Source organism: Leucopleurus acutus, assembly GCF_964270905.1.
Source record: "Leucopleurus acutus genome assembly, chromosome: 6".
Lineage (NCBI taxonomy): Eukaryota > Metazoa > Chordata > Mammalia > Artiodactyla > Delphinidae > Leucopleurus > Leucopleurus acutus.
Genome location: NC_139149.1, coordinates 53,464,358 through 53,481,208, shown reverse-complemented (window position 1 = coordinate 53,481,208; position 16,851 = coordinate 53,464,358). Strand labels below are relative to the sequence as shown.

General features: G+C 35.6%; 1 protein-coding gene across 1 annotated transcript in view; it reads left to right on the top strand.

The window, feature by feature from the left end:
- The window catches only part of SCN7A (sodium voltage-gated channel alpha subunit 7), a gene marked incomplete at its 3' end in the record, with an annotated part of 87,850 nt that extends 77,205 nt beyond the window's left edge, over positions 1-10,645 (top strand). The window contains exons 20-25 of the mRNA XM_082841362.1: positions 2,706-2,984; positions 3,744-3,797; positions 4,557-4,698; positions 6,233-6,330; positions 6,647-6,917; positions 9,591-10,645. Of these exons, the coding sequence (XP_082697488.1) occupies positions 2,706-2,984; positions 3,744-3,797; positions 4,557-4,698; positions 6,233-6,330; positions 6,647-6,917; positions 9,591-10,645 (1,899 nt within the window). The remainder of the gene's footprint in view (positions 1-2,705; positions 2,985-3,743; positions 3,798-4,556; positions 4,699-6,232; positions 6,331-6,646; positions 6,918-9,590) is intronic.
- Between the last annotated feature and the right edge of the window lie 6,206 nt (positions 10,646-16,851).

Sequence of the window (16,851 nt, the reverse complement as noted above, 5' to 3'; positions counted from 1 at the left end):
GAATGTTCCATAAGCACTTGAGAAGAAAGTGTATTCTGTTGTTTTTGGATGGAATATCCTATAAATATCAATTAAGTCCATCTTGTTTAATGTCTCATTTAAAGCTTGTGTTTCCTTATTTTCATTTTGGATGATCTGTCCATTGGTAAATGTGGGGTGTTATAGTCCCCTACTATGATTGCGTTACTGTCGATTTCCCCTTTTATGGCTGTTAGCATTTGCCTTGCGTATTGAGGTGCTCCTATGTTGGATGCATAAATATTTACAATTGTTATATCTTCTTCTTGGATTGAACCCTTAATCATTATGTAGTGTCCTTCTTTGTCTCTTGGAATAGTCTTTATTTTAAAGTCTATTTTGTCTGATATGAGAATTACTACTTCAGCTTTCTTTTGATTTCCATTTGCATGGAATATCTTTTTCCATCCCCTCACTTTCAGTCTGTATGTGTCCCTAGGTCTGAAGTGGATCTCTTGTAGACAGCATATGTACAAGTCTTGTTTTTGTATCCGTTCAGCCAGCCTATGTCTTTTGGTTGGAGCATTTAATCCTTTTACATTTAAGGTAATTATTGACATATATGTTCTTATTACCATTTTCTTAATTGTTTTGGGTGTGTTTGTTTGTTTTTTGTTTTGTTTTTTGTTTTTTTGAGGTATGCGGGCCTCTCACTGTTGTGGCCTCTCCCGTTGCGGAGCACAGGCTCCAGATGCGCAGGCTCAGCGGCCATGGCTCATGGGCCTAGCCACTCCACGGCATGTGGGATCTTCCCAGACCGGGGCACGAACCTGTGTCCCCTGCATCGGCAGGTGGACTCTCAACCACTGCACCACCAGAGAAGCCCTGTATTTAATTTTTGATAATTTGATTAACATGTGTCTTGGCATGTTTCTCCTTGGATTTATCCTGTATGGTACTCTCTGCACTTCCTGGACTTGAGTGACAATTTCGTTCCCTGTATTAGGGAAGTTTTCAACTATAATCTCTTCAAATATTTTCTCAGTCCCTTTCTTTTTTTCTTCTTCTTCTAGGACCCCTATAATTCAAATGTTGGTGCATTTAATTTTGTCCCAGAAGTATCTGTGACTGTCCTCAATTCTTTTCATTCTTTTTTCTTTATTCTGCTCTGTAGTTATTTCCACTATTTTATATTCCAGGTTACTTATCCATTCTTCTGTCTCAGTGATTCTGCTATTGATTCTTTCTAGAGAATTTGTAATTTCATTTATTGTGTTGTTCATCACTGTTTGTTTGCTCTTTAGTTCTTCTAGGTCCTTGTTAAACATTTCATGTATTTTCTCTATTCTATTTCCAAGATTTTGGATCATCTTTACTATCTTTACTCTGAATTCTTTTTCAGGTAGACTGCCTATTTCCTCTTCATTTGTTTTGTCTGGTGGGTTTTTACTTTGCTCCTTCATCTGCTGAGTATTTCTCTGTCTTCTCATTTTGCTTAACTTACTGTGTTTGGGGTCTCCTTTTCACAGGGTTCAGGTTTGTAGGTCCGGTTGTTTTTGATGTCTACCCCAAGTGGGTGAGGTTGGTTCAGTGGATTGTGTAGGCTTCCTGATGGAGGGAACTGGTGCCTGTGTTTTGGTGGATGAGGCTGGATCTTGTCTTTCTGATGGGCAGAAACAAATCTGTTGTTGTGTTTTGGGGTTTCTGTGAACTTATTATGATTTTAGGCAGCCTCTCTGCTAATGGGTGGGGTTGTATTTCTGTCTTGCTAGTTGTTTGGCATGTGGTGTCCAGCAGTGGAGCTTCCTGGTTGTTGAGGGGAGCTGGGTCTTAGCATTGAGATGGAGATCTTTGGGAGACATCTCACCAACTGATATTATGTGGGGCCAGGAGGTCTCTGGTAATCCATTGTCCTGAACCACTTTCAATGCTCAGGCCTGACACCCAGCCGGAGCACCACGACCCTGTCAGCCACACTGTATTCAAAATGTGATCTTAAGACCAGCACATGGTTATCATGTGGCAGCTTGTTAAAACTCGAACATTTCTTTCTTTTCTTCTCTTTTCTTTTCTTTTCTTTTCGTTTCTTCTCTTCTCTTCTTTTCTTTTCTCTTCTCTCTCTCTCTTTCTTTCATCAACCACTCTGATTTTTTAGTTCTACTGCAGGCATTTTACTCCTCACATTTAATAAACCAGGACCTCGCTTCTTCCCTTCCAAGGGTCGTGTTGGGTGAAGCTGTGCTGGGCTGACCTGGTTGGGGTTCAGAAGCCCCCAGGACCTATTATATTCTTCCAGCCTCTCTCTAATTCTTAGAAATCCAGCCCCCTCAACCTGTCTGCCACTCCCTCAAGGCAGGCCTATCTTCTAAAGCTAAGACATTTCCTTTCTCCTCCACAGTTAAAACTTTCCAGAAAGATCAGTAATCTGAGGCTGGTATCATCTAATTAGCACTGAAATTGCTCAGGCAGGAGGCAGCAGGATAGTCTGGGCAGGTGTGGGTGGTGAGGTAACTTGGGGTGCACTGAGGCTGACACTAGAGCACAGGCTCATGGCCTTTAATATATATTTTTAATTGAAATTTGTTTTTTAGGTTATTCAAATACCAGATGTGATCTATTAAATCTTTAAAGATGGTCTTTTTTGTTGTTATTTCAATATGACATTACATTAATAAATATTTCCAATTTAATTAAAACACTTTCACATTTCTTACCTAAAGTTTACATGTTTGTTTTTTATATGCCAGGTGGTAGTGAGAGCTTTGGTAAAAACAACTTTACCCACATGGAATGTGTTACTGGTCTGCCTTATGATCTGGCTGGCTTTTAGCATCATAGGAGTACACTTATTTGCTGGCACATTCTATGAATGCATTGACCCAACAAGTGGAGAAAGGTTTCCTATATCTGAAGTCATGAATAGAAGTCAATGTGAAAGCCTTGTGTTTAATGAATCCATGGCATGGGAGAATGCAAAACTGAACTTTGATAATGTTGGAATCAGTTTCCTTTCACTGCTTCAAGTAGTAAGTACATGTTTGAATTTGTGAATTACATGTTCATTCATATTGTATGTGAACATAAAGGACAAAATGTGGGTGCTTAATAAAGTTGGTTTTAAATTATTTTAGCAATTATTAGTTAGTAGATACATGTTATGGGACATACTATACTAAGCTCATTTAGAAAGACAAAAGTCCTTGCTCTGTTGGGAGAAGGAAGTGGAAGTAAAGGTAGGACTAACGGAGGAAATGACAGGTACTGGCCAAAGCTATTTCCTCCACCACTGATGAGATAATAGGTTCACAATTTTTGATCTAACTCAGATTACTGCTATTTTGTTTCTACTTAGTGCTTTGAGGAATGGCTACTTGGTCCCCCAATATCTAGCAGATATAAGGTGGTGAATAATTCCTGTCTTACCTCTGTCATAGTAAAGCACACATACAGCAGTTACAACTAACTATGACACTTGGGCAGCGTGTATTTATTTACCATTTATCTATCTATCTAACCAGTGCTCTCTCTCTCTCTTTTTATTAATACTATCTTAAAATATTTTAAGTTATTAACTACAATTAAGCTAAGTAGTTTTAAATAGTTGTTAATAGACAGTATAAATGTAAAAATGAAAGTGGTAAAGATCTCAATTACACAGTATATTGAAGTGTGGTCAGCCTTACTAATCAAATGCTTTACTGTATCAATAACAGATTGAGTTTTAATTTCTATTTGCCACAAAGCATAAGATTTCCATAAAAATTAAATACATGCCATTTTTACAGGCCACATTTAATGGATGGATCACTATTATGAATTCAGCAGTTGATTCTATTGGTGTAAGTACAATATAATCCTAGAGCCACTGTTAAGGTTCACACAAAGTCATTTTTGCAATTCAAGGACAGGACACAAGCAATAATTGAGTAATTAACATGGTAAAAGCAAATGCTTATGCTAGATAGAAATTAAATACATTTCAGATTGAATATTTCATGAACAATGAACTCCTTCCAGGATTATATACAATGGTTGAGGCCAAACAGACCCATTTGAAGGATTATCATAACAATGATTAAGCCAATGCAATAAACTTTAAAATTCAAATAAAAGCCATGATATCTCTTCACCAAAGACCAAGGAGGAAATACTGCCTCAAGTATCACTGTTGTATTTTTTTTGTCATAAATTATTTTCTAAGTCTTAAAAGGTCAGTATAAATATTTTGCTTATTTTCTCACTTTTTATTTTATTTTTAAAAACAATTTTTTCAGAGAAATTTTAGATCTACAGCAAAATTGAGAGGGAGGTACAGAGATTTCCCATATACCCCTGCTCTCACACATGCACACCTCTCCGTTATTGACGTTCCTCACCACAGTGCTGCATTTTTTACCAAAGACGAACCTACATTGACACATCATAATCACCCAATGTTCATAGTTCATAGGGTTCACTCAGTGTTGTACATTCTATGGGTTTGGACAAATGTATAATAACATATACCCTTCGTTATAATATCATACAGAGTATTTTCACTGCCCTAAAAGTCCTCTATGTTCTGCCTTATTTCGCTTATTTTTTAACTTAACTTTTAGGTAGATATGCAGCCTAATTTTGAAGACAACATCTACATGTGTTGTTACTTTATTGACTTCATTATCATTGGATTATTTCTTCCTCTGAGTATGTTGATTGGTGCTATTATTGCTAATTTCAACAAACATAAAGTAAAGATAAGTATAAATATTCTTTGTTCATCAATGTCCGAGGGGAAAAAAATGTCCTGCTTCAAATAATTGGTTTTGGATCCAGCTTAATATTGTTTTTATTTGGTACTTATCTTTAAAAAAATGATTGATGTTCCTGCAGATTGATGGATATTGCTGAAATGTTCACTTTTACATTGTTTTCTATATTTAAATAAGCACAGACAAGATTAAAAGTTAAAAATTACAAATGTTTCTCTATATGGGTTTGTAAATAATGACATGCTGAAAAATAACATTGTTATGCATCTGCACAAATATCTGAAGATGTTCAAGAAAAATAAACCACACTTTTTTACTCTCTGATATACTCAAAGCTTTCAGAGTCATAACCAGCAGAGACATCTTTGTCGGTAGAAATAGCTTTTTCTGCTAGAAGTAGAGTCATAAATCCTAACTACATGACCTAAATAGGAGTGCTCGAAACAAATAAGAGAGAATTCGGAGGCAGAATTGAACAACCCATGTTTGGTGCCATCTCCACACAAAGACTCCCTTCAGGGCTTCTATTAATACAAATGTCTCAAAAGTCATATAAGTTCACTTATTTTAACCTCAGGGCCCTACTTTCTATTAGGTGTAGGAATGCCTTATGGTAAATCAAAGAAAAGAAGAGTTTAATCTTGAAATTCCATCTTTGGCCATGTCATCAAAGTTTAACCACATGCAGAATCTGGTAAACAAACCACTCTGAGTCTGCACTAATTAGATGGGATTAGAAAGATCAGTGGTCAAATGAAATCTTCATTGGATTGGATGCTTCATCTTCCTAGGGATTTCAACCTAATGGGATGATATCCTAGGATTTGCTTCTGGACTTCAAACTGATGACCCCTGTCAATTTTAAGTGAGCAAGTCCTGCCATGGGCAGTAACAATTCCTAATTCCTAGATTAACACATTAAATGTTCACCTCTTATTCACTTTGCATATTCTGTATAAGATACTGAAATTAGCACTAGAAACACAAAGATGAATAATCCCTAGAAGGTTCAATGAAGAGGTAAGCACTGGTGCTTTTTGAATAATAGTGAAAAGTATCTTCTAATAGTATTTGGAAAATTAAGTAACGTATGAACATATAAAAACACATATATAACCAATTATATTTTTTCCTGATTATTAAAAGGTACAAACCAGCTTTACCTTTAGCTTTTTAGTTCAACTTTTCTTAGTCACCTTTCCAGATATCCTCTGCTGTTTCTCCTTTGTCTCTAACAAGAGGTGGGCCTCAGTAACTAAAAAGTTAAAATAGAGTTGACTACCCACAGGAAAGTTCATCAAAAGATAATTATCAATCATTTCCAGTGTATACTCTGTGTTTTGTATGAATTTTTGTGCAGAAGGTCAGACATGTTTAAACATGATTTAGTTCATTGCAGTTAAGCCTTTTTTAAAGGATTAAATCAATAATTGCCAAGCTTTCGAAAATGCATATAAATGTAAGATGAAATTTGGATTAAATATGATTTTAATATCTTTTTCTTTCCTTTATTTACCTGGGAGGCTCAAATATCTTTATAACAGTAAAACAGAAGAAACAATACCATGCACTGAAGAAGCTGATGTGTGAAGTCTCTCAAAAACCAGTACCTCGCCCAGGAGTAAGGAAATATCTAGATTTTTTTTTTAAGTTCTGAAAAAGTTTCCTTTATATATTCTCTCTTACAAATGAAGATGTGTTTTTAAAATTCTTAACAACAAATGCTTTTGACAAAATTTTTAAAATATAGTCTTTGAAAGAGCTTTTGATGGTCTTTCTGTTTGCTTTTATTCTGTGCTATAGTTATTGCTTGGTAAAAACTTAGTCTTCAGTTATTTTCCTATTTATGCTGGGAGGGAAGCTGTAAATCTAAAGACAATATGTCTGTATAAATATCTTATTAATAAAAATATTACACCTTTTTTCTTTACACACAGAACAAGTTCCAAGGATTTGTCTTTGACTTGGTAACAAATCAAGTTTTTAATGTCATCATCATGGTTCTTATATTTTTCCAAGCAATAACCATTATGATACAAAGTGATGAACAGAACCCCAAAATTGACATTGCTGTCTACTGGATTAACTCAGTTTTTGTTACACTGTACACTGGAGAATGTGTACTAAAGCTCATCGTTTTCCATTGTAACTATTTCACCAATGGATGGAACCTTTTTGATTTTATGGTGGTTGTTTTCTCTATGACAGGTAAGATTTTGTTTAGTCAAATTTTCATTTGTAATAATATTAATTCAGGCAAGCTCTTAGAGTAAATATCTCCTGAGATATAGTCTCTTAATAAGCAAAACAGGTAGGGATCCTTTTTATTTCCAGCAGGAATGCCTTACATTTTTACATTCATACATGTACACATGCCTGACAGATATAAGATATTAAAAATACTTTCTGAATTAATACATAGCCTTTACTTCACAGACCACCAGATAAATGCTTAATTACCCCTTCAGTATATCACATACATTATTTTTCTAAGATGACACTAGAAGGACCTTTATGTCTTAGCATGATATAACCTTTCAAACTCACTATTGTTCCCTTTCCTCTAATCTCTAAAACTGTTTGCTACTTTCACAACACTAGAGTTTTAGGGTTTAATGAATTTGTTACAAGTTTTCTCTTACTCTGGAGATCCCAGTCCTTTATTTAACAAATATACTTGATTACCCTCTTTTTGAATATATGTTATGCTGTGTGCAAAGAATTCAGTTACAAACAAAGTAGGCATAATTCCTGTATATACATAGTTTATAATCTATCAAGGGATGCAGATAATTAAACAGTACATGTTAATGTTGTGCTATTAAGGTTATGATAAGGGAAGAAGCATGGGGTGCCACAACAGCACAACAGAGCAAGGAGCACCTAATCAGTAAGTAGAGATCAGAGAAAACTTCACGTAAGAAGCAAAAATCTAAATAGAGACCCATTGGATAAGGAGGTAGCCAAGAATCTAAGATAAAAGTGTTTTAGGCAGAGAAAAGTTTGTTTATTGTCTGCCTCCCATAAGACACATACTATAATGTTATCTCCATAAGAGTAGAAACAATATTTAATGTTATTGTCAAGTACTATTCTATGCAGTCAGTAGTGAAAAATGTAGATAAACTGCTCAGTTGTGCTCCCAGAAAATTCATTCATCAGCTGGTAGTAGAGGCAGTGCAGCTAATATTGATAGACAAGTACAAGAAGCTTGCTAGAAAAGTATGTAAAGTCAGGAAAGGGCTGATAGGAAGAAAACAGAGGAAAACAGAATTAAAGAGCCCCATGAGACTGAAATGAGAGTTACTGAATCAGACATCTAGAAGGAGAGGAAATTGCAGTCCGAGATAAAGATGTTTGAATTTGAGATCTCAGAAAGTCAGGTATCCTGGGTGCAGAATGTGGCCATAGATGGGTGTGTCTACAGTAAAATGATGGAGATTATTAAAATTTAAGAAAGCCAAATACTGGAGGGCTAGCCTTTCAATGGGTTGTTGATGGTAGGTGCTGGGGTGGAAAGGGTGACAGTGAGCCATGTACCAAAGTCTCCAATGAATATGAGTGAAGGAGAATGAATAGATCATAGACCCAAGGAATGGTAGGAGATGGTATAGTTGAATGTCATGGTCCACAAACTCAAAAATTTCTTTTTTGTTTATAAAATTAATGTGAAGGAAAAGTATCTGAAAATCACATTGGAAAGAGGGAAAGATGCTTGTTTGTTCCATCTTTCTACCCTGAGAAATGTGGAATGGGAAAGAGTGAGTTATCTGTGCTTGAGAGTGTTGCAAGGGAAATAGTGTCCTCAAGATAGAGTCAGATTTTAGATAAGAAAGGAAGTGAAGAAAATTTAGTGATGAAGAAGTAAAAATGTGTTTATAATTAAGTAGGGAAACCTCCTGCATAATGGAAGGGTTTGAGAGATTGAGGAGAAATGAAAATTTGAGTCAGAGTAGAAAGTTCACTAAAGCACTGTGGAAATGAGGGTATATGTAAGATAGAACGTCAGAGAGAATGCCATCATTGACAGTGACCAAATTAACAGAAATGTGAGACATGATCCTTCCAGATTCAGCAAACATACCATCTCATTTAGAAGTTTCATGGGATTTTCCCCTTCTCCACCTTCTCAACTCAGAATGAACCACACCCTCTCCAGTACTTTCAGAGAGCATCCCTTATGTTTTTTATGGTAATTATAATTTCACCTTGCTCTATAGTTATATATCTCCCTCTCATAGTGCCGTCATCCTCCCACCATTGCCAGAAAGAAAAGTTCTTGGCGAAGACTCATTTATTCAATTCACATTTAAAGCTCCTAAGGTCCCAGATACTATTTATGAAGTCAATAAATCAAATTATAATCTGTGATCACTGAATACAAAATATTTTTTAAACTGTGTTTATCCACTAGGTCTTTCTGCCTCGCATTATAGTTAGTTTAAATATCTACCGCTACTCCCTAGATTATAGGGTCTTTGAGGATAGGAGTCATGTCACTCATCTCCGCATATTTTCTTGACACCTTTATGAGGTATCCAATAAAGGTTGGGTTGAATTAAATTTCTTGATCTAACTGCAATCAGGAAAAAAAATATGACTACTGTCCTATGTTATGAATTCATGCCATCTGTGACTCCAGAAGTGCTTGATCTGTAATACTCTGAAAATGATGGTAGAAATAATTCTCTTCCAAATTTTGTTAGACACTCTGAGCATTGCCACAATTAGTATTTGGCTAACCCAGACTTTCAATATGTGCTAAATGTTATACGGGAAGGATTAATTACCTTAACATATAGAAGAAAACCAAAGAAATGTAAAATAATTTATATTCCTCTAAATAATTGTATTGCCTGCTTTATCTTTTCCTACACCAAGGACTATTTCTGCCTCTGATGGTGGGATATTACCTTGTACCTCCTTCCCTTGTGCAACTGATACTTCTCTCACGGATCATCCACATCCTGCGTCCTGAGAAAGGACCAAAGGTGTTCCATGATTTGTTGCTTCCTTTGGTGCTGTCCCTCCCCGCATTGTTGAACATCAGTCTCCTCATCTTCCTGATCATGTTCGTCTACGCCATCTTTGGAATGTACAATTTTGCCTATGTTAAAAAGGAAGCTGGAATTAATGATGTGTCCAACTTTGAAACCTTTGGCAGCAGTATGCTCTGTCTTTTCCAAGTTACAATATTTGCTGGTTGGGATGGGATGCTCAATGCAATTTTCAACAGTAAATGGTCTGACTGTGATCCTGATAAAATTAACCCTGGGACTCAGGTTAGAGGAGACTGTGGTAACCCCTTTGTTGGGATTGTTTATTTTGTCAGTTACATCCTCATATCATGGCTGATCATTGTAAACATGTACATTGTTGTTGTCATGGAGTTTTTAAATATTGCTTCTAAGAAAAAAGCCAAGACATTGAGTGAAGATGATTTTAGGAAATTTTTTCAGGTATGGAAGAGGTTTGATCCTGATAGAACCCAGTATATAGACTCTAGCAAGCTTTCAGACTTTGCAGCTGCTCTTCATCCTCCTCTTTTCATGGCAAAACCAAACAAGGGCCAGATCGTTGCCATGGATCTTCCCATGGCTGTCGGGGACAGAGTTCATTGCCTTGACATCCTACTCGCTTTAACAAAGCGAGTTATGAGTCAAGATGTAAGCATGGAGAAAGTTCTTTCAGAGATGGAATCTGGATTTATGTTAGCCAACCCTTTTAAGATCACATATGAGCCAATTACAACTACTCTGAAACGAAAACAAGAGGCAGTCTCAGCAACCATCATTCAGCGTGCTTATAAAAGTTACCGTTTGAGGCAAAATGACAAGAAAACATCAGATATTCATATGATAGATGGAGACGTGGAAGTTCAGGCTATCAAAGAAGGTTCATATTTTGACAAAACTGAAGGAAAGTCAACTATTTAAAGCCAGATCTAATCCCACTCACTACCTTTTCACCTTCTTTACATATTCCCCAAATGTTAAAAGTTTAGATCAGAAATAAACGCAAAGATCAGAGAAACTAAAGATTTCACTTAAAAATCAATTGTTTACAACCCATGGAAGATAAGCTTGTGCTCACAAGATCCCACATCCAATTCACTTTTACCCCTGTATATTCAGTCTGACCAAGACAACCCCTTGATATTACTGCAGAGTTAAATGGGGTTAAAACTGTTGTTTAATAATCCATTACTTGTTTTCTCTATATGGCTTATATGGAGTGTGCTTCTTCTGGAGGGTTGGGGGAGGCAGTAGCAGAAATTAGTAGCCAAAGGAGCTTACTTATACATTTTATGTCTACTTTAACTTGATGGGATTCAAGTCACTACTAATGGGACTTAATTACAAATAAACAAGTACTTTCTTAAAGTGGGATGGTATTTTAAAAAATAGCACAATGCTACAGCCCATTAAATCATAAACTTGCCTAGGCCGATGCCAATCAGGGGAAGAGGAAAGGCAGTTCTTAGAAAGTGTCTCTGAGATTAATCAAAGAGACTCTTGGGCTGATTCAAACCACTTTTGAAAAAGATTGATTAGAGCCTAGGTTTTGTTTTTGATTGTTTTGGTTTTATTTATTTTTGGTTTGTGAATTAATGTTGTTTCATTGTTCTTGGATTCCTGTTTTCTCATCTTTTTGGCTAGTTCCAGCTAAGGACCATTCTCTCTTTAAGAGAATGAGTTCCTAGAACAATCAGCATAAAGGGAGCTACAGCTATAGCCTACATTTTCTAAGTTTTCTCATTTCTCGTTGGGAAACTGTGGCCACTTTGTAGTACTTTTCACTGCACTTCATGGATTTTTATAACTTTCAGAAAGAAAATGATAACTAAAACTGTGGACTCTGAACTAGGAGATCAAAGTGTGAGTTTGCTGTTCGTGGTGTTTTATAACATCCGTGTATGCAACTTAGTTTCCACTTTCACATTTATCTTTCCAAGTTTTCTGTTTTGTGTTTATTTCATCACATACATAATTACTATGTAAAATGTTTTATGTTTGAAAAACTTTAAAATCCTAAGCATTAATTTCCACTAGTAAGATAGGCACAAATTGTTGTTTTGATGTAATCATAAAATGCAGTCGCTTGCATCCCTGTAGTTTGAGATTCAGATATTTATTCTATTTGTGTGATGATTGATTTCAGTGTGCCTACAAAGCCCTAAAGGATTCAGAAGGAAAATATGTATACTGATGACTTAATGAAAAGCTTTAAATATGTTGTATGACATTCCATATCACTTAAATATCAGTAATTGTATTTTATTATGAATGCATGATCTTGATTGAGCCTTAACTATTATAATCTATTTCTGCTCCTCAGAAATATATTAACCTGACCAAGATGCCTTTGGGGGATCCCCTAAGCAAATGTAATTTCAGAGTTCTGTTTCTTACTATAAATGTTGCTTCCCTCTCTCCTGCTGTTCTCCATCATGTGATGGGGACCAGTGAGGAAGCAGTGTTAATTTGGTGACATGGTGACAGCTGGTGCTTTATTTAAGCTTCTCAATTTTCTATTTCTTGGAAATGCTTTAATGTGGAAACTGCTTCAAATATTTAAACTGAATCTAAGCTTGCTTCTGTAAATTCCATAAAGACTATGAACTGATTTTAGTTCGAAAATGATATCTTTTAATTGTAAATCGTGTTTGCCACTAACCTTCCGAAAGCTATGTAAAGAATTATTTTTAACAAATCTTACAACATATTTTACTTTTTAGATACTAAAGAAAATAGTAAATACAACTTGTTAACCAAGGTAAGCTTTGGTTCTTTTTCTTTCGTAAATTAGGTTGGCAACTTTGTGTAATAAGAACTTTTTGAAAATGAGCCTTACATTAAAGCTTATTCATTCAGGTTCAAAGTTCGAAACTGGAAATATTTTTGCTTCGTTTGGATTAACTTAATTTTGTAAAATAAATATTAGTAAGCTTACCAGAGATCCTTACAAACTGAAAAATGTAAAAAGCACTCCTCTTAGCAAAATCCGAAGTTTACTGGATATATCTCCATATTTTTAGAAGTTGCTATACAGAAGATAATGCTGAAATTAAATTTATTGTTATGCTAATATTTATCAATACCTGCTTCTTTAAAAATTTTCTTTCTGCTTCTTTAATAAATATAATTCACTTTAATATGGTTTTTAAAATGTTGGAAAAAGCTACAATTTATTGAGCAGACTGTTAAGCCCAGCCTTGTGCTAAGTATTTACCATGCATGAACTCAGCATTCACAACTCATGAACCAATGATAATTCTCATTTTATAGATGAAAAAACTCAGGCTTAGAAGGGTTATAAGGGCTTTTATATGACACAGAACTTGTAATTAACATGGCCAGGAATGCAAACCAGGGCTAGTTTCAGAGCCTGAATAGTAAACCACTCTGTATGACACCTGTCTAGTAATAAATGACCTGGGTAAAGACAAAGGAAGTTTAAGATAAATTATATTTTTGTGCAGAGATAAGGAATCTTTTTCCCTCCCTCTCCTCTCGCCCTCTCCCCCACCCCTCTCTCTCCCTCTCTCTCTCTCCCTTTCTCCCTCTCTCCTTCTCTCCCCAACATCCAGCCCCCCACCACCACTACCCACACCCCACCCCCGTGGAAGGAATTTTAAAAGTCATGACCACTTCTGGAAAAAGGAAAGGCACAAGGGATGAAACTATAGAAGTTTTTTTCATTCAATTCATTATTCATTCAATTCATTATTGAATGCTAGATACTAGAGATAAACCCAGAGCCTGGATAGATATACATACATATACACATAGATACATACAAAGATAAATATGAAACTAAAGAATTTATTGGCTGCCCGGGGAAACATAACTATTCAGCTGGATATATAATATATGGTAAGTTTTATACTATTTCATATAACCTGTAATATATATATACAGGAAGGAATGATGGATTCTACATTAGAAATTACAGGTGATATTAATAAAATGAGCCCCTGAAGAAAAAGAAAGATTTTATCAGTTAGAGAAAAAGGTAACTGTATTCAACACAGAGACACTTTTAAGGAGAGGAGTTCGTCATGGAGATGAGACCTAGGTTTCCAGCTACTAGTTCTTCAAGCTAGACAATAAAGAGAGAGAGGAATCAACAATAGGATAAAATTTTCACAGCAGAGATGGAATAGAAACTGGAGCAGAATTACTCTGGGCACTCTGAATCCCTTCCCAGACATGCTTTATTTTGCCCTTTGGTTCTTGAACCCTCTCCTCCTTTAACTGCTCCTTTCAATAAATTCCAGGTCCACATGCTCAACTCTAACACTCAATAACATGCCCAGTGAATGACTGAGGCTTCACTCTACCGGTGGGGATTTTCCTCTTTATGTTAGGTAACCTAAAACTGTCAGGGTCAGACACTTACTCTTCTCCTCATCTGCAAGTGAACCTCTTATCTTCACTGACTTCAAAATTACAAATTAGCTCACAGGATTTTCTCTCAACTCCAGCTATCTACTCTATTAACCATCCAGGTGGCACAACACCCCTACTCCTGGATTCTAGTCTAAACCACATGAAGGTAACATCTTCAAATGACCCATAAATTCAGGGTCCCCATTCATACAAAATTTCATCACCATTCTTCCCTTCTTTTCTTCTTACTATCTTTCATAAAAAACTGTTGAGCATCTCCTAGGCACAGTAATTTAGAGATAAAGTTGTCTTTATCCTTAAAAAGGTATTAGTCAAGGTTCTCCAGAGAAACAGAACTAATAGGATACATAGAGATATATAAGAGGAGATTTATTATTATGGGAATTGGCTCACACAATTATAGAATCTGAGATATGCCATGTGCAAGCTTGAGAACCAGGAAAGATGGCAGTACAGTTCTGTCCACATCCAAAGGCCTGAGAACAAGGAGAGCCATGGGGTAGCTCACAGTCCAAGGCCAAAGGCCTAAGAACTGGGGAGGGACACTGGTGTAAGTCCTAAAATCTGAATCTAAAGGCCCTGGAACCAGGAGCTCCAATGTCCAAGTGCAGGAGAATATAGATGTCCCAGCTCAAGAACAGAGAGAGAATTCATCCTTCCTCCACCTTTTTGTTCTATTTGGACCTTAAATGGACTGGATGATGCCTGCCCATTGTTGAGGGAAATCTTCCTTGTTTTCATTCTTTTACTTCCAATAGACATATGTCACTGAATTTGAAGTGGGCTTCTTATAATCACTATATGGTTGGGTCACATTTTTTAATCTACTTTTTACTGGTATATTTAGATCAATTACATTTAAGGTAATTATTGATATGTTAACATTTAAGGTTGTCATTTATTATTTGTTTTTTATTTGTTTCCTCCAGTCTCATTTCTCTGGTTCTCTTTTCTTACCTTCCTGCACAATTCTGAACATATTTTAGGATTCCATCTGGATTTATTCATAGTGCTTTTAAGTGTATCTCTTTGTATATTTTTGGTACTGCTTGTTCTGAGTATTACTATATCCACTTATCTATATATATATCAATCTACAAATTATACAGTCTAATATAAAGCATTTTACCACTTTTAGTGAAGTATGGAAACCTCACTCTCATTTGTCTCTTTCTTCCCTATTTGAAAATATTATTGTCTTGGGAATCAGAAGGCACTGCAATTTTTGCTCCAGTCATCAAATATGGTTTTGAAACTCATAAAGAAGAGGACAGTCCCTTGTATGAGTCCATATTTCTGCTCTTTGCATTATTTCTTTCTTCCTGATGATCCATCATTCCTTCTTTTATCAATTATTTTCTGTTTGAAGAATTTTGCTTCGCCAATCTTTAAAAGTAAGAGAGTTTATTTCTCTTTAATATTTTTATATTTAATATATATTTATTGCAAGTTGAAATGATAGTGTTTTGATATATTGGGTTAAACAGAATATATTACTAAATTTTTAGAAAGACTATGTCCGCTAGTAACAAATTCTTCTAGCTTTTCTTCCTCTGAGAATTGAGAATGTTTTTATTTCTCTTTCATTCCTGAAGGATAAATTCATAGGATATAGAATTTGTGGTTGACAGTTTTTTGCCTGAAGAATATTGTGCCATTTCTGGCTTCCATAACCTCACATAAGAAATCCATTGTCATTTGCATTGGTATTCATTCCACTGTAGGTAAAATGTCATCTCCTTACAGCTGCTTTCAATAATTTTTAGTTTTCAAATTTTTTAATTGGGTGCAGCTTTGGCATGGATTTCTTTGTGTTTATCCTGTTTGGTATCTACTCAGCTTCTTGGAACTGTAGATTTGTGTCTTTCACCAAATTTATGACATCTTCAGCCAATACTTCTTCAAACAATTTTTCAGCCTCGCTTTTTTCTCCTTTCCTTCTGAGATAGTAATGACATGATGGATGACTCTTTTGTTATTGTCTCACAGGTACCTGAGGCTCTGTTCATTTTTTTTTTTTTTTACCATCTTTTTTCTATCTGTTGTTCAGATTGGGTGAATTGTATTGTTCTCTGCTTAAGTTCACTGATTTTCTCCTTCATCATCTTCACTCTACTGTTGAACCCATCTATTGAGTTTTTTATTTCTGTTATTGTATTTTTCAGTTCTATAATTCCACTGTTTTTTTCTTATAGAATCTATTTCTTTGCAGTGATTTTCTGGTTTTTAATTTGTTTCAAGAGAATTTGAAATTCATTGTTGAAGCATTGTTATAGTGGATGTTTTAAAAGTATTTCTCAGATAATTCCAGTATCTGACTCATCTCAGGATTAGTGTCAACAAGTTGTCTTTTGTCCTTCAACTTGTGATTTTTCTTAGTTCTTGGTATGTTGGCTACTCTTTTAAAATCATACTCTGGATATTTTGTCTATATTAGGAGATACTGGACCCTACTTAAATCTTTTATTTTAGCAGTTAATCACACTGTTTAGGTTTAGCATATAGGTCTTGGTCTATTTTTGCAGGCTATGTTTCTCATAGTAGTTTAATTTCAGAGCCTTGGAGGTGTTATTTTGGTTTTCCTTGTTTATCTGATGTGGCTTGGGCTGCCACTGGTCCCTGCTGGACTGAAAGAGGTTTCCATAGGCCAAGCAACCTGGCTTTTCTCAGAGGGAGGTCCGGGAATGAGGAAGGATCCCTCTACTAACAGCTCATGAGGACAAGGAGAA